At 51.7% G+C, this 18,062-nt stretch overlaps 1 protein-coding gene across 7 annotated transcripts in view; it reads right to left on the bottom strand.

Moving 5' to 3' along the window:
* Nucleotides 1-18,062, bottom strand: part of TBCD (tubulin folding cofactor D) — a 190,006-nt gene that overhangs the window by 61,382 nt on the left and 110,562 nt on the right. For all 7 annotated transcript variants that reach the window (XM_046676423.1, XM_046676424.1, XM_046676420.1 and 4 more), the window contains exons 15-17: nucleotides 14,528-14,585; nucleotides 8,203-8,232; nucleotides 3,340-3,425 (exon numbers count right to left, since the gene is read on the bottom strand). In XM_046676423.1, coding sequence (XP_046532379.1) covers nucleotides 3,340-3,425; nucleotides 8,203-8,232; nucleotides 14,528-14,585 — 174 coding nt within the window. The remainder of the gene's footprint in view (nucleotides 1-3,339; nucleotides 3,426-8,202; nucleotides 8,233-14,527; nucleotides 14,586-18,062) is intronic.

Genomic DNA, 18,062 nt, shown 5'->3' with positions numbered 1-18,062 from the left:
AAGAAGAAAAACCAACAAGAAGTGCTAGCAACTGCAAGTTACGCCACAGAGAAAACAGCCAGCAGAAGCAGTAGTGCCTGGTGACAACATCAAAGGCCAAAGGGCTGTCACGTGAATGGGAGACAAGCCAAGGGACTCCTTTGCGTGGATGCCACTCGGCAACGGAAGGGACTGGACAACCGACACTCAGGAGTACGAGGAATCAATGATGCAAAGTGAAAGGACAGCACATACACGATCCCACTGACCGGAATTCTAGAAAAGATCAACTCGGTGAAAGACGGTGGCTAAGGGGCGGCTGGGGCACGAGGGCACTTCCTGGAGTGCCTGCAGCCGTAGTGACACATCTGCAAAACCCACATTTTAAACTGGTGAATTTTACTATATGTAAACTACATGTAATAAAAGAGGTGTGCAAAAATAAAGCTAATTTTTTAAAAAAGGTTTTGTCACGGGAACATACAGGATACTGAAAGGACAGGTCTCAGACTAGGAGAAACTACGTGCAGATCACGTACCAGAAAAAGGACTTGTATCCAGGATATATGAAGGATTCTCAATAAGAAGCAAAACAACTAACCCAATAAGTAAATAGACAGGAGATTTGCCAGATAAGCCCATGAAAAGATGCCCAGTGTCATCAGTCATGAGGAAAACACAAATTAATGAGTTCTTCCTGCGCATCCACTAGAAAGGCTAAAATTAAAGACGGACCCCACCAAGGGCTGGTGAAGACACAGAGGAATCAGAACTCTTGTTCAAGGCCAGAGGGCATGAAAATGGTGCTGCCACGTTGGAAAACCACTTGGCAGTTTCTTATAAAAAGTGAGAACCCAGCCATTGCACTCCTAAGTATCTAAAAAGATCAGTGAAAGCACACGGATGTTCACGGCTGCCTCGCATGTAATCACCCCGACAGGAGGCACCCAGATGTCCTTCAAGAGGCCAATGGACCAACAGACACGGTCATCCATGTGATGGCTTACTGGTCAGCAACAAAGGAATGAATGAATCGTTAACACACACAGCAAAGACGAACCTAAAATAGTATGCAGAGTGAAAGAAGCCAGGAGAAATAAATAAAAGGGTGCATGTGATTCTGTTCTCCTAATTCTAGAAAATGCAGACTGATCCACAGACAGAAGACACGGCTGCCTGGAGAAGGGGGTCAGGGAAACCTGTGTGGATGGGACTTCCATTATCTGGGTTGTGGTGAGAGTCGTACACGTCAGATTTATCAGATGCACACGTTAGATATGTACACTTTTCTGTGTGTCATCAGCACTTTAAGAAAGCTTCAGAAATGAAGATAAAGGTAAGACGTCACTGGTCTGCCCCTCGACAGCCTTTGCCCGGCTGCTCCCAACGTGTGTCGAAACTCCAGACTCCAGAAGGACCATCTGAGCATCAGCCGGTGCCTCCACCCAGACGTGTTGGGAGCCGCTCACATTCAGCACATGCCAAGTGGAGCGCCCAACCCTCCCCAGAACCCACAGGCGCTTCCCCTCACTGGTGCACCCTGCTGCAAGTGACCTGGACACCTCTGGCTCTCAAAGCCCCTCCAGTCTCCTGACAATGCCCACTCGCTCCAGCAGACCCACCTCCCAGCCCTGACCAATCCCCACCTTGGCAGGGGCGCGGACTTTCCTCTGACCATCCCCCAGCTGGTCAGGGCCGCTGACCTTCCCCTGATCATCCACCAACCGTCCCTGGCTTCGTGAGAGCCCTGTCTTCTTGCCTCCAGTTACCAAAATGTAGCCACAGTGATGTTCAAAATGCAGATCTGACCATTAATCCGCGTTCAGTGACCTCAGGACAATCCAAACTTATCATTTTGGCTCAGAAGGCCCCCATGCTGGGCCCCGCTGACTCTGAACCCTTCCTTCCTGGGCTGTGCCCCCACACCAGGCTCCCTCGGCACATGATTCCCTCACCCTGCAATCCAGGCTGACGGCAGGACCCTGGGTGTCTGCCCTGCCTCAGGTTGAGGGGAGAGCCCCCCAAGCGCCCCATGGCAATGGGGTACAGCCACAGACCCCAGTCCCCAGGACCACCGACGCTGCCCTCACAGACCACCTCTCGTCCATACTAAGTGCGCAAAACGACCATGAAAGGACACGCCCTGAGCAAGGTCAAGTTTTGCCAAATGTCTCTATGAAACGCAGACAACAAATTACAGTAAGTCTTAGAGCAGCTTAGAAACCTGAGTGACAAGAAAAACACGCCAAGGCTAAAACCACTAGTTATTTTACCACGAAACTCAGGGAAAGGTAGTAGATTATCCACCTAAAATGTGTGTTTAAATATTAACAATCAGCGAAAACAAGAAATTACTGATAAGGCACAGAAGGCCATTAAATGCTGAGCAAGATGGGAAAGACACTAAAAATAGAGATGGTGGGTTCAGTCAGATTTCTCTGGGAAAGAGGCCAAATGCTACATTTTTAAAAAACTCTGTCCATGCTGGCTATGGAGAAATGTGGTTTCTGCATGATCTGCAAAGGAGGTTGTTAGAGAGGACACACAACAGTTAATAATTTAAAAAAATGCATTGGGCATGTTTCTACTCCCAATTTAAGGCAAATAAATCACTTCATGAAATCATGCCCTGTTCGTGCTGGTGTTGCAACAGGTTAGTGAGACGGGGGAAGAAACTTCCCCGTTACTTAAGTCTGTAAGTCAAAGTTTTGATGCGATTTCTGCAAACTGCAGTTAGGGATGTTAAATATTTATTTCTTGACCTGATTTCTCAAATACCTCTTTCTTACTCATCCACAACCCAGAGGTAACTTCAACTTGGGAAACACTATTTTACTGAACAGAAAAAGAAAGTCACTTGTAATCCATGGTTTCATTCTGAGAGACTCAATATGTTTACGACACCCAGGGGGAAAGCTGTCACTCAGAAGGCAGTGCACACTTTTGGCTCGTGGCTATTCTGTGTAAAGGACCAAGCCACCAACAGAAACAGCACTAATCAGATGGGACGATTTCAGAGAAAATGTTCATTTCGAGTTCCCACGCTTGAAACCCCTGTAAGAAGCGAGCAAACTTCTCACTCTCAAACCCCACGGCCCCCCAGGGCCCCGCCCAAGCTGCTGTGTCCCTTCAGATTAGCCTTTCTAGCTTCATGTAAATGGAACCACACCATACGCACGCCGTCTAATCAACCTGAAACACATTTCAGTAACAGCTTCCAATGCCATTTTTAGCTCTTCACACATAAACTGTATTTACTCTTAGCGGACATTCCAGGATGAAGAAAGAAAACGGTGGAAACTGACTTTTGACATCGGAATCAGAGAATGTTACATTTTGTGATGCCTATTAAACACTTACCTGATAACCAGGAAACAGTTGGATCTGTTACCAACGGCAAAGTAGTCTGCAGCAGTCAAAATATCAATTCCATGAGGGAAAGTGCCCTAACGAAAGAGTAGAAAAAAAGGATGAAAATGATATGAACGAGTAATGGCATTTCCAGAAGTTCAGTAACCACATTCATACACATTTACATTTACACAAAGAGTCACGATATAACATTAAGAGCTAAAACTACGACTACTTAACTGTGCCCACCCAAGAGCTTTCCAGTCCAGTCCCCTGTTGACCACCTATCCCAGGCTGGACAACATGCTAAAATTATTTGAACCACTTAAAAATATTTAATTTTTTTCCAAGCAACTCAAACATTTCAACTTTAAAATCTTGTAAGAGACCTTTCTTTAAACCACACAGCAGAAAGCGACATCAGGTTTTAACAGTATCAAAGTTACTGATTCCAGCCAACCTACGCCCCGCCCAGGAGAGAACCCCAGCACTCGCTCACAGGGGCGGGCGCCTGCCTGGTCTGTGAAACCCAGACAAGAGCCCGCCTACCACACAGTGGTCCGGACAAGGAATGAGGCCCGCAAGGGGGCCTGACAGCCGACACCCAGCAGCAGGCTCTGAAACGGGGAGTCAGGGAAGGGTGCCACCCACACCCACGACATTCTCCCAGTCGAGGCCCAGCCCCGAAGTCCGCAGGTCGCTGCTGATACCACTGTCCGTGAGAATATCTGAAGAGCTGTAGACAAAGTAAACAGTTTTCTAAAAAGATATAAACGACAAACTTACAACGGAGGAGCGAAAGCCTCACGACCCTCAACCACAGGAGGGACGCGAGGAAGGCTCAGGGGACACCCACCTCTGTCCCCCATCTCAAAGGGTGGAGGTTGGTAACGCCCAAGCCACGAAATGGAAATGGGCAGAAGCTCCCTCACATGCAAAGCAGGCAGGAGTCTGAACTCACGAGTCAATAAGCTGAGGGGGCTGCACCGCCATGTAGGACGATGCACACTTGCTGACATGGGAACAAGGTCAGAAACAGTGGTCTGGTTCTCAAGCGACACATAAAAGCCACTTCATCTCACAACCTAGCTAAATGCAGAAGAGAACCCCCCCCCGCCCCCCGCCATCCCGAGTGGGCAGCCTGGACGCCTGGTCTACCTGCTGTTGTCTTCAAGCTCTTGAGCCGACCCCGACCAGCCCAAGGTGCAGAGCCACTCTAGGCTGGTGCTCCTCCTCTGCTCCACCCACCACCCAGGCCTGCCCACTCTCCAGGCCAGCACTTGGATCCCTCCTAACACCTTCTATACTCTCCTCCATCCTGGCACCTCACCATCAAAATCTCACATCCCCAGGCAACAACGCTGTGCATAAACATCACCGTCCAAACAGCTCTGAGCACAGCAGTGGAGACACCACAAACCTGCGCCTCAGGCCCCAGCATGGACTCGTATCTAATCATGAGAGAGGAGAAGAGCCCACACCGACAAAGGTGCTGCATGGCCCTGGCAAGGCCCTGGTCCTGCAGCTGCTGCATGACTGAGACAAGGGCTACAGGCAACATCCAGAGGTGGCCTGGGACCAGGTCTCACCAGGAACAAGTGCCCACGGCTCACAACCAGGACAAAGCACAGCAAGAGGTCAGAGCAGGGGCTCAGCCACCCTGCGCCTCAGTTTCCTCAGGTGGAAAGGGGCAAAGGGAGGGCCTTGGTGTGAGCAAGCCAGCTGCCTGATCGGCAGTGACCACCAGAGCAAAGTCCTGGGGGCAGCCCTGTCGGCAGGGTTAGATGCAGGGTTAGCTCATCGCCCCTTAACTGACAGGAGGCCCCCGAGCAGAGACCACCTCCCCCCAGGAGAGACCCTCTCCCCAGGAGTCCAGGCGCTCAGCAAAGAAGGGACCCCCGACCCCTTCCCTGCTGCGTGGGGGTGGACAGAGCCATGCCAATTCTGGGGTCCGGACCTGAGTCTCCAACAGGCTGGCGTGAGCCTGGATGGAGAAGTCAGCCCTGCAGCCCTGGGCCCCCCACCAAATTCCTCCTGAAGATTTCCCTGTGCTTACAGTAGCCAAAGACAGCGTCTTGTGCTTGCACCACTGGAGCCAGGGTACACCCATCCGGGGCCATAATAACTTCACCCCAAATCAGTCCGGCACAAACCCGGGAATGACGCCCCCTCCCCAGAAGTGCGTGCCTGTCTGCTTGAGTAAGTTTGCATCCTTCCTCTCCAAGGTTCTGCCAAGCTGCAGGAGGACAGCGCCGAGGACAGGTGCGAGCACATGCTGGGTCCACATGGGGCTGCACATCTCTCCAAGTTGTATCCCTCAAACACTTGTGCAGCTTCCCCTGGACCCCAGACCGCAGCGCACGCTGGCTTTACCCATAAGGTCAGTGTGTGGAGAAGAAGCCGAGGCGGGTGGGGATGTGCCCCCGGAAAGGTCAGCTCCTGGTTGCTGGCTTAAACTCAGACCACAGCTCAAGGCCTTTCCTCTCCCTGATGGCCACCCCAACCTGAGTGCCACATACAGAGGACACAGCTCAAATCCGACCACGCAGGGACCAAGGCCGCCCCTGCTCCAGACAGCCCTTGCTCTTCTGGACTCGGGTACAGCTCTGGGGCTGGGCTGCCAATGGGCAGCTGCGGGAGCTAAAGGCCAGGGCGGGGGCCTTCTCTTCTCCTGGGCTCTGACTCCAGGGGCGACTCTGGTGCTCCCTTGGTCCAGCTTCCAGCAGGTTCCTTCCTAAGCACAGTGGCCACCCTCCCTGCGGTCCCAACCCTTGGCCTGTTTCTTCCTTGTCCAGCTCTTGCCTCCAGCCCGGAGTGGCACCATTTTCTGGAGCTTTCCACACCTGCCACCCTTCAGAGACAGCCGTCTTTTCCTAGGGAACAGCTTTCTCCTGAGTTTTCAGGCTCCAGGGAGACATGGCCTGAGTGACGCCAAGGACACCGGGTCTCAGCTTCTCAAATTTTCAATGGAACACAAGTTCAGAAAGCGCAGGATGTGGGTTGCAGTCCCCCTAGCCTTTCGAGACGACCCTGGCATCCAAGTTCCATTTGGACTCATGTTGGCACCACTTTCGCCTTAACTCTGCATTCCAGAGTGGACCCCTCACCTCCCCAGCTCGCCCCCTCTACCCGCATGGCCACACTCAGACCCAGCTGTCCAAGCAGCACAGGTCGCAGAACCTCCGGCTGTGCCTCCCCTCCTGCTGCTCTGTCACCTTCGCAGGAAGGTCAGCAGGTCAGCCACCCGGACAGCCACCCCAACCAAGGCAGGCTCCTCACCTCAGTGAGCACTCACCGTGGCCTCACCTCCCCACGGTTGGCCTCCACAGCCTTGTCCCACTGGCCTGAGTCCCCACTGACTCCTTTCTCTGCTCCCACCTCATTTGCTGGGGAACCACTCACCAATACCAGCCCACGTGGTGAGAGGCGCCTCCCAACCTCGCCCAGCACCCTAGCCTCTGATCTTCTGCTCCCAGCCCAGCGATGTGCTCTCCTGACCCGGAGGCAAGGACCCAGAGGGATCGAGCCCCCAGGAGGATTCAGAACACCTCCGCTGCATGCAGCCAGGGGGCCCAATGGTCACAGCAGGCTCCAAAGGCCACCACACCCAGGAGGGAGACAGGAGGTAGAATAGCCCATCAGAACCGGGCCCCCTCCTCAGAGGAGCACAACATCCTAAGGCAAGCGCTAGAGAAAAGGCAGTGGTTGTCCACAGAATAGCAATGGCCGGCCCTGGAGGGAGGTTCAGAGCCACGGTTCTCAAAGTGGGTTCTGCAACCATGTTAGAAAACCTCCCTCTGGGGCCCCCCACCCGCCGACAACTGTGTGCGCAAGTTAGAGCCACCGGCACAGGGCAGGCCTCCAGGTAGAGAGCCTCAAACAACTGAGGTGCCCCCAGAAGAGCGCAAAGCAGCACATGCCCCCCGGCCAGCTGCAGAACCCCAGGCGGGACTTCCTCCTGCGCTGCTTCCAGGGGAATCTTCCCACAAATGCAGGCCCCTGGGTTCAAGACAGTGAGGCTGGTTCTGCTTCAAGGACCCAAACAGACACGGGGGCACCTGGAGGGCAGATGGGGTGCAGTCCCTGCTCGCGCATTCTCCTCTCAAATGTCCGGGCATGCACTCTTGGATTCTTGTGATTTATCCAAGGCCTCTCTCTCTGATACCCACCTCTCCTCGCCTCTCGGTTCCTCCCTCCTGAGCGAGCTCTGCATGGCTCCCGTCAGGTCCTGTGGCCTAACTTCCATCCCCGATCAGCCCGGTGTCCCCCGAAACATGACCTCACGCACATTCTGCACTAGGCGGGCCACATGTCCTGGCAGGGGGTCACTGTCACACACAATGAATAACTAGAGGATAGGGGCCACCCCTCCCAGTCAAGGCTGACTGGTGATGAGAGGTTCAGGGCCAGGGGGTGCGATGATGCTGACAAGCATCAAGAGGGGATGTAGAGTTGATGGCTTCTGGAAGCTGGTTCCTACCACACGTGGGATGGGCAGGGGTCAGATCTCTGTCCCTGTGACGTCGAGCTCCACCACTTACACCTCTCCAGCACCCACAGGCAACTGCTGAAATTGGGTGGCCCTCAGCAATGTGAAAGGCACTGATTTCTGATGTGTGTATTTGTAAAATTACCTATACATTCAGGTTTCCTGTAAGACACACTACTAATTGTTAACACTTGTATCGACACTCACCTGAGTCATGTTATGAGCAAATCGGTGACCAGAAGTCACTGTTAAGTATTAGCTTATTCTAGGTAAATTCTTACCCACATCTAACAACCAAGAAGATGCTAAGTTTGCAGCTTCAATATTTCTACCTCTAAATCTACAGGAAGTTTTAAAATGAAGATTTTAAAAAGTGACCGTACCTGTCTTCCCACATTCTCCTGGAAAGCAGCCTAAGGAACAGAGAGAACAAACAGCAGGTGAGTTAGCTTTTGCACTCTGTTGAACATCGGGAGATAGATTCAAAACAAACAAATGACCCATGGCTTCATCTTCTCAAATAAGAGCCCTCATTGTTGGTGATCAGAGCCTCGAGCCTCATTCCATTTCTGTGTCCTGGTGCTTTTTAAAACCACAATTTAAGAATTCGAGTTTACAAAATCAGGCACATCCTGGAAAGCAGCCTTCGACAGTGAACACTGAGCTCCACTCCAAGCCTCATTTAAGGTCCCAGATACAAAAGGGGAATAAAGCCACCCACACGGGTTAAATAGAAGCCCAGCCCCACATGATCATCCTGAGGACTCTCAGACTCCAGCTCACGTGATGGCGAATGCTGGAAGGGCCTGGCTCCTCGTGCAGCCAGCCCGGGAGCTGCCACAGCGAGTGCCCAGGCTCGCACCAGGCCCAGAGCAGGGCTGCTGAGACGGTCAAAATATTAACTCAGAATGAGGTGTCTCTGTGTGGACTTTCCTTAAAACGCCTCTTCACTTCCTTGGCGCTCCTGCCTCCTCCACCTCCACACCTGCCCTGCTTCGGTGTAACGGCCAGGTTGGCCAGAGCAGCCTGTCCAAGTGGTGACAACGGCAGGGCCTGCACAGCAACAAGCAATGGCTCCCTTCCCATTTATCACCCAGCTGGAACCTTCAACTTAGCTTTCCGAAAGCAGCCGGGGCTCCAAGCAGCCCAGACGGAGCTGGAGACACGGACACTAGCGACCAAATGAGGTGTCGAGTGCAGCTGCACAGCCGCCACCTCATTACCGCGCACCATCAGCACATGACGGGTCAAGACAGAAGTCAGGGCAGCAATGGCTTCAGGGACCACTTGGGGGGGGGCATCCCCCCACCTGCAAATCCCAAAACCTTCCCCCGCGCCCACCAGCTCTCCAGCATGGAGGGGAAGAGCCCCCAGGGTCCCTGGGCTGCTCCCAGCCCTGGCGGGTGCACAGGATCATCCCACCTGCAGGCAAATGCATGGGCCCAGGCCCTCCTCACCTCAGTGACCACCGCCTGTGAGCAGGGGTGGCCTGGCACACGGAGAGCGTGAAACATTGAGCACAAACAAGAGCACAAACAGGAAAATGCATCTTTACCTGAGGAAGCAGCTTCACGGTAAGAGAAAAGTTATTCCCAACTATGAGGCACCCAGTTCTTACATTTTCAAATGAGCTTCAAACAAACGCATCTTCTACCTTTCATGGTTTTAATTTTGCATCTACTGAGAAAGCAAGGGTACCCTCGCATGGTGTTCAATGCAAAGAATTTCCCCCTAATTTTAAAGGATTTTAGTTTTAACTTTAAAAAGAAAAAAATATTTCTACTGTTTTATTTCACCTCTTCCCCAGCGTTCATAAAGGGATCAGCGCTTTGATTTCTGCTACTGCTCCCTGCAAAAATGTCTCATACTACAGTAAACAGAAAAGAAAATACAGAGGTTAATTTATAAGTACAGATTCAACAAAAGATTCTTACTGTTGACAAATAAAAATGTCAAGCAATAGGATATATTGGAGTATATGAGGAAGCCATTTGGTATAAACCTAATTCGGCCTGACTTTGTTTCTTCCAAAAGGGCTTGAGCACGCATTGCATATCTGCTTAGACATTTCCTATGGCCAGAACAAAGGACCTTGAGATAAAGGTGCAACTTCCCCCCACATTAGCCTTTTTCCTTAGGCTAGGAACTGATTGCTGCACTCACCTTTGACCACCCAGCTCACCTGTGACCACCCAGCTGGAGACAACAGACTGCCACCCTGCTGCGTTCACTGAGACAGAAGACCTACCTGCTGTTACCAGCAATCGCTGTGCCGACAGAGCAGTCTCGCCACTATTGTAAAAGGGACATTTCAATCATGTGAAACATCCTCTCTGGGGGTACATAACCACTCTGTGCACCCCACTTCTCTGGTGCCCTTTCTTCCTTTGGGAAGAAAGGCCCTGGGTTATAATCCTCAGATTTAAGCTCAGAATAAACTCACCCAAATTTTCATTTATAGATTGGTTATGGATTATTTTCGTCGACACTGTATTTCCGAGTCTTACAATTACTGCCTGTGGGTTAACATCAGGGCAAAAGGTGAAGACTCCTCAAAGAACCACTGAGCTTTCTACTGAGGCTCACGACAAAAGGAGAGAAACTACAGGAAGCCAGAGGAAGCTCTGAGCTCTCCCGGCAAACTCTTGAAACAACAAAGTCTAAAAGAGCCTGGGCAGAGCAGGAGCATTTTGCTCTCTCAAGACAGGAGAGGGGCAGGCCGTCAGAAACCACCGACAATCAGGACACCCTCTCACTGGGCTCCTGCTCTGAGAGGAGGCAGCGCTGACCTCTGGTCTCACATTGTCCATCCATAAGATGGACATCTGGGCCGGCCCCACAGCATAGTGGTTAAGTTCAGAGCACTCTGCTTTGGCAGCCCAGGTTTGCAGGTTCAGATCCTGGACACAGACCTCCACCACTTGTCAGCCACGCTGTGACAGCATCCCACAGACAAAAGAGAGGAAGACTGGAACAGATGTTAGCTCAGGGAGAGTCCTCCTCAGCAAAAAACAAAAAAAAGACAGACACCTACTGAGCTCCCACCGCGTGTCACCAACCTTGCCAAGCATGGGCGGCTGAGGAAGAGACAGCGGGCCAGCATCTGGGCACAAGGGCTGCACTGAAACCAGGCAGTGAGCAGGCCCAGAAGCAACCTGGAAACACCATGCGGTGACGTGTGACAGGAAAAGAGAACAAGATGTGGCCGGTGGAGCATGCTCCAGGATTGATCACTGCGTTTAGCAACTTGGATGCAACAGAGAAATGCCATCACTAAAGAGAAAACAGAAAAGCTGAAAAGACCTCTAGCAAGTAAAGAAACAGAATGAATAATTTAAAATATTTCCCAAGAAACAAAAACCAAAACAAGCCTAGATATTTCTACCCAACATTTAAAGTGAAACAAAACAGTACTGATCTTTTAAAAACTCTTCTACAAAAGAGAAGAGGCAGGAACACTCCCAGCTCCTTCCATGGGGCCACATGACCCTAATTCCAAAGCCAGACAAAATATCACAACCAATCAGAACTAGAGACCAATATCCCTTACGCATACAGACGCAAAATTTCTCAACAAAACTTTGGCAAACCAAATCCAGCAACATACAAAAAACGGATTATACCGAGGTCAAGTGTATACCAGGAATGCAAGGTCATTTTAACATTTGAAAATCAATTAATACAATACTCCACATTAACAGAATAAAGGACAAAACCCACATGACCATCTCAAAATCTAACATCCTTTTGTGATAATAAAGAAAACCCAACAAACTACAGAACTCCTCAACTTGCTGAAGGGTATTTACGAAAAACCCATAGCTAACAGCGTCCTTGATGGTGAAAGATTGAGAGCTTCCTGAGATCAGCACAGGCAAGGACATCCACTCTCACCACTTCTACTGAACAGCGTACCGGCAGCTCCTCTTACCAGTGGGTCAGGCAAGAAAAAGAATAAAAAGAATCAAGATTGGAAAGGAAAAAGTAGACTTTTCTTTATTCACAGATGACAAGATCCTGTACATAGAGAACTACAAGGAACACACACAGGCCGCACCACCAGACCTGATAACGAGCTCAAAGGAAGAGTGAGGTGAAGGCTCCTCTGTTGCCACATCTTCCTCCTAACAGAGGCGAGCTGTGTGTGTGGCAGCAGCTGGCCATGTCCGCCTCAGAGCCACTGCGATCCACAGCCTCAGGGAACCCACATGCAGGGCTCTGGGAACCAGGAATCCACCTCCCACGGGCCTCTGGTGGTGCGGGGGCTCTGGAAAGCATGTGAAGAGGGTGACTCAGCCCTGGGCAGGCTCTCCTGCCGGTGAGCACAGAAGCCATAGCCTGAGCAAGGCAGAGCAGAAAGAACTGTGACCAGGATGCCGCCATCCAGGCCCCAGGCCCCTCTGCGGGCATCCTTCCTGTGGGAGAGAAAGAAGCTCTCCCGTGCTCAGGCCACACTTGCTGGGATTTCTGCAGAAGCAGTGGGGTCTAACAGTGGCTGATGCAGGAAGTGCCCTCCCCATTTTAACAACCACTCACATGGGCACCTGGCCTGGATGGCCACACCACTGCCCTCCAACTGTCCTCTCCCACCTAAGCCGGTCCTTCCCCGGGATCCCCAGCCACTCCAGCCTGTGTTGTCGGCCCTCACCTCCAAGCATGAAGGCCCCAAGCTTGAGCATGACACTAAGGACCCTAAAACATGTCCACATGTCAGACTGGCTATCTCCTGAGGGCAAGGGAACATCCCCAGCATGGCAGTGATTCTCCAACACCCCACTTTCAGGACAGCACCTCATCTGTTGGAGGACGTCTGCGTGCACTTTGTGTTCCGCCATCAAGTCTTAGTTCTCACCTTTGACATAGCCAGGCACAAAGTCAACAACGTCTCCTACAAACTAAACTTTCAACCTGTACCTGCCCACCATCACTGCTTCAGAATCTCCCCCACAATGTCTCCTTCGGTTAATTTTTTAAAAACCTCCTGAAGTATAGCACACACACGGAAAAGTGCACAAACCGTCAGCATGCACTTCAACAAGTAAGCACGAAGTGAGGACTTTAAGTTCCTTCCATACAGACACCTCACCTATGTCTGTCTCACAAACTTGCACAGCCTCTGCCTGGACCTCCTGCACCCGAGGCCCAGCTGCTTCGCTCACCTTCTACTAACAGACCCCCAATGATGGGTGCTCACTCCTCTCCTGGCACCTAAACACCTGCTTTCAGCCTCCGAGCCTGTGGGCAGAGTGCTCCCCAGCGAGGCCCTCTCTGCACTCGCCCACCCGTCCAGCTGGGGGCCAACTGCTCCTGAGACAGGAAAATCTGCCTCCCTGTGACGCAGTGGGAGCCCCCAGGCAAGGGGGGGAGGGCCTTTCCACTCCCCACTTGGGGACCTACAACCTGACCCCTCCAGGCACCCTCTCCATCCCCTCAGCCCAACCGTCCACAGGACCATTCACGTCACATCAAACGAGACCCACCACACCCCGTCTCTGACCACACTGCGGGCCTACGGAAACTCCTCACCAGTTGGTCCCAGCACGTCTTCAGCCAGCCTCTCTTCAGCTTACCTCTCAACTAGGCCCTTGCCTCCCGCTGGTCTCCTAGTCAGATAGTCGCCCCCTCAGCACTCTCCTGCTAACCCTGACTACGCTGCGGAGAGCACCAGAGCCCTCCCGGCTTCACCTTGCCCACCGCCCAGAGCCAGCGTCGCCGCTGCATCTTTCTCAAGTGCTGCCTCTGTGTCCATTCTTCACCTCTCAGAGCCTGCGCAGCTGCTTGTCTGTACCTAAAACTGAGGCTCTCGTCTTCAAACGGGTCTGCAGGCTCAGCTGCCAAGCTCTCTGCAGAGCCAGGGTCTGCCATTCCCTCACAACCTACATCAGCCCGTGAGTCTGAGCCTGATCTAAGTGACTGACCATCAGGAAGACAGCCACGCCTGAAGCTGGAGCACAACCATCAACATCCCCAGAGAACAACCTGGGGACACAGCCCTGCAGCCATCACCTGTCACCGGCATCCCCAGGAACCTCCCAAAGCCAGAGCTCAGGGCCGCAGCCTCGCTTTGTCAGAGAAGCAGTGAGGTAGCCATGCGGAGACTCCTGGTCAATGCCTTTAAGATGCAGCTGTGGAGCCGGCGAAAAGCTCTTTGCATCCGCAATGCCCCCCAACGTGACAGGGATCTGGGGAGCCAGGTATCAATGTTCAAACACATCAGGCTATGCTGGCGCCGCCAGGCACATCCAGTGAGAGGCCCTGGACCGAGTGAAGTGACCACGTGAAGCCAAGCTGACCTATGCTCAACAACGGCTCCTCCTGAGGCTCGGAGCAGCCTGATCTGCGTCACACCACGTCATACTCACAGAACCCACCTTCTCTTTCTTCCTCAGAGCTCGGGCCACCTGGAGCTGTGTCTGGTCATCCACCTATGATGCTCCAGAGACGGCAGCAGTTCTCCGCATGCTTGGGGTGGGGGCATTTGATCCTGACCCACCCTTCCCAGGCTACCCAGAGGACAAGAACTGCACTCCAGGGCGTGGCTTCCCCAGGAGCCGCCCTCAACGGTTCCCTCATCAGCTCCCCTCATGTCACTCCTGCTGACAAGTGAGCAGCTGGGCAGCAGTGGGGAGAGCACACGGCTTGGTGGAGCCTCACGGTTCAGCGCCTGCCCCACACCGGTATGAAAAGGAACAAAACGGGGAAACTTACAGAGGCTGCTCTCCTGCAGGTTACACTGCGGTCGAACACTGCAGCAATCACCAGCGCACTGTGAAAAAGAGGGAAAATGACTAATTAAAAGGAAAGCTGCCAAAGAACACAGACCCTGGGAGACTGACGAGACGGCCTTGTCTTTCATTTGCTCATTCATGACCCTTCGCTCACTGCAGGCTTCGGAGGGACACTTGAGAGGGCACTGAGGGTGGCCACCCCTGAGGCTGATGAGAGCCACCCAACGGGGCACGCCTGAGCGCCATCCAAGGCTGCTGTGCATGGGGCCTCAGAAGCAGCCATGCTCAGCCTTCTCTGGTGGCATCTCATGGAAGCAGGGTGCCCTAGAGGTGGGGAACTGGCAGCATGAGGGTGGGGAGAATGGGCGTGGCTGAAAGAGATGCTTCAGGGCCGAGGCGAGAGCCTTGCTTAGTGGTCAGCAAGCACAGACAGAGAAACCACAGGCAGCAGCGGAGCCTCTTCTGCGGGAGCAGCCACCCCAGAAACCGCCCGGCCAAGCACAGAAACCAGCTCTCAGGGCTCACACAAAGTCCTACAGATGGCATGGCCACCCAAGCCAAAACACGACCACACTCAGAAGAAGCCTTCCCAAACCGGTAACATTCATCAGGCTTCATTTAAATCTCTCTTCCTTAGATCATCACATTTAATTGCTACGGATACACCAGAAAGTACTCATTTGACTTTGCATGGCTTTAGTGACAACAGAAAACAAAGGATTCAGGGCAGGAGTAGAGACCAAGTGTTGTTTCTAAGTGAAACTTGAGAATTTGCATCTCCTATCAGCCTACAGAGAAAATGTTTTGAAAAAGGGTATTTCAAGAGACACAGAGGTCACCTCAAAGGGATGTTGCCCACCCACCCACCTGACAGCTGGGGGCCTAACACTACCCCCACTCCTGTTTCTACATCTTGAACCTCTTCCTCCCACCCAGTTCTTGGGACACTCCAGGTGGCACACCTGCATTTTCTAGTTCTTCGGCCTAAGCAACAACTTCCTGAACCCAGTCAATCCCTCCAGCTGACCATGTCTGTGGACACCCCCGTGTCGGGCAGCTCAGTGCTCCCTCCCACAGACGTCCAGGTGCTAATCCCCAGAACCTGTGAACGTGGGGCATCACCTGGCAAAGGGGAGTTAAGGCTGTGGATGCTATTAAGTTTGCTGATCAACGTACCTTATGAGAGGGAAATTATTCTGGCAGACCCAGTGTAATCACAAAAGTCCTTAGAAATGGGACCACGAGGCGGGAGAGGAAGAACCAGAGATATGCAGCTTGAGAGGGACTCTGCCAGAAGCTGCTGACTTTGAAGGTGGAGGAAGCATCACGAGCCTTGGACCGAGGCAGCCTCTAGAAGCTGGAAAAGGCGGGAATCAGCTTCCCCCTGGAACCAGTCGGTTCCACACCTTGGTTCCAGCCCAGTGAGACCCGTGTCAGACTAGTGACTAGGGTCCCTCCTATTATCATTCCTTCTACCAGCCGAAGCTGAAAGCAATTTCAGCAAAACTCTGTTAACAGAAAGTCATTTCCTTTTCCTCTCTAAACTCTTTTGTTATATGACAAACTATAGCCAAAAAGAGATTTTTTTTAAAAATCAGGCTTAAGGGGGCCAGCCCCGTGGCCGAGTGGTTAAGTTTGCACGCTCCACTTCAGCAGCCCAGAGTTTCGCCGGTTCAGACATGGCACTGCTCATCAAGCCATGCTGAGGCGGCATCCCACATGCCACAACTAGAAGGACCCACAACTAAAAATACACAACTATGTACCAGGGGGCTTTGGGAGAAAAAGCAAAAATAAAATCTTTTAAAAAAAAAGTCAGGCTTAAAACCAAAGGAAATTCATCTTACTTTAGGAAGAACATTTTAAAATTAATTGATTCTTTTTTTTTTTCCTGCTTTATCTCCCCAAACCCCCCTGTACACAGTTGTATACCTTATTTGCAGGTCCTTCTAGCTGTGGGATGTGGGACACCACCTCAACGTGTCCTGACGAGCAGTGCCATGTCCGCGCCCAGGATCCGAACCCTGGGCCGCCACAGCGGAGCGCGCGAACTTAACCACTCGGCCACGGAGCCGGCCCCTTAAAATTAATTGATTCTATTTCAACATCATAATGGCTTTTGTTAACAAAATATTAGAAATCATTAAACTGATCAAGACTTGCATTAATGTGATCTTATAATAATTAAAAATTATATGACTGTTGTTCTTAACAAAAAATATTTGGTATTTTATTCTAAACATATTCTCAGAATTAATGGAATCTTAAGTATTACATTTACATACTAAGAAGAACCTTTTTTTAACCCATAAAATCATATCTAGGAAAAGAGATTAACCAAGAATTTCTGCTTTCCTTTTACATCTGACAAGAAAAATGTGGACTTTTGTCTTTATTGACTTTGAGTCCAGGTAATACTATCAAAAATTCACATTTTACACTGAATTCTTGAAATTTCCTGTCAATTTATTTGTTGTAAATTACAATTTTTAAATTATGGAACACTGATTAATGAGGAGAGAACGGAACAAATACAGAGAAGAAACTTAAAATCACCTGGCACCCTACAAGCTGGCCATGATCCCTGTAATGACTCACTGCTAAGTTATGAGTCAGTTTAAACAACTCCTCTAAGGTGGCCAGACCAAGAGTGTCCCTGGATCAGGCCCAGGCCCCCTCGGACTCCCAGGCCACCCGTGTGTGGACACTCTGACCCTGCTTAGGGCAGGCTGAGTCCAATTTCAACCGAGCTTTTCTTGGTGCAACCAAAGCCACTAAGAAAAATCACAAGTCATGTTTTCTGCCACCCACCAGTGCAGTGCAGGTGTGCAGAGCAGTGAAAGCCATCAGGGGAGCCCAGTCTGAGGGTGCACCTGCTCTGTAGAACTGAGTAAAGACAACTGAGCTTCGAGTCTTTAAGCTCATGTTGCAGTTGTGCCAAAATATTAATAGAAGACTGTGTTTGGGTTCGTTTCTAATTTTGTTGTATGTATTACTTCCCTTCCCTCCAGCCCCCTCACCTAAAACCACAGCTGACAGCCACACGGAAGGGGCTTCACATTCTTTCTCACAGCTATCTGCTAGTCACCTGAGGGGCGCAGGCCAAGCTCGGGCCGCCCCGCCACCTGCAGGGCCCCTCTCACAATGAGAACCATGTGAAACCGTGCTCACACTCACCTCCAAGCACCCCTCCTCTGTGTTCAGCCCCAGGTGGGTCTGCGGAACCCCAGCAGCTCTAATTGGTCGGGCAGCTGTGGTGAGGCCAGTCCATACATCTCAGTCCCTGTGTTTGCTGGCCACAGAGCAATGATTCTTAAAGAGACTGTGTGTTATGGGAGCCCTAGAAGGGGCGCTATTTCTGAGTAACACGAAGCAGAAACAACTGTGCACGGCGCGCAGTGGTCTACCTAGGGCGTGAGATCCCTCCTGTCTCCTTTATAGCGAGGGCACACTGCCGTGTGGGCACAAGAAGCAGACCTCCCACACAGCTCACACAGATGGCAGGCGAGGCCGCC

The sequence above is a fragment of the Equus quagga genome, chromosome 11, assembly GCF_021613505.1.
Source record: "Equus quagga isolate Etosha38 chromosome 11, UCLA_HA_Equagga_1.0, whole genome shotgun sequence".
Classification (NCBI taxonomy): Eukaryota; Metazoa; Chordata; class Mammalia; order Perissodactyla; family Equidae; genus Equus; species Equus quagga.
Note: the sequence above shows the minus strand (reverse complement) of the source record. Positions and strands in the feature narration are given on the sequence as shown.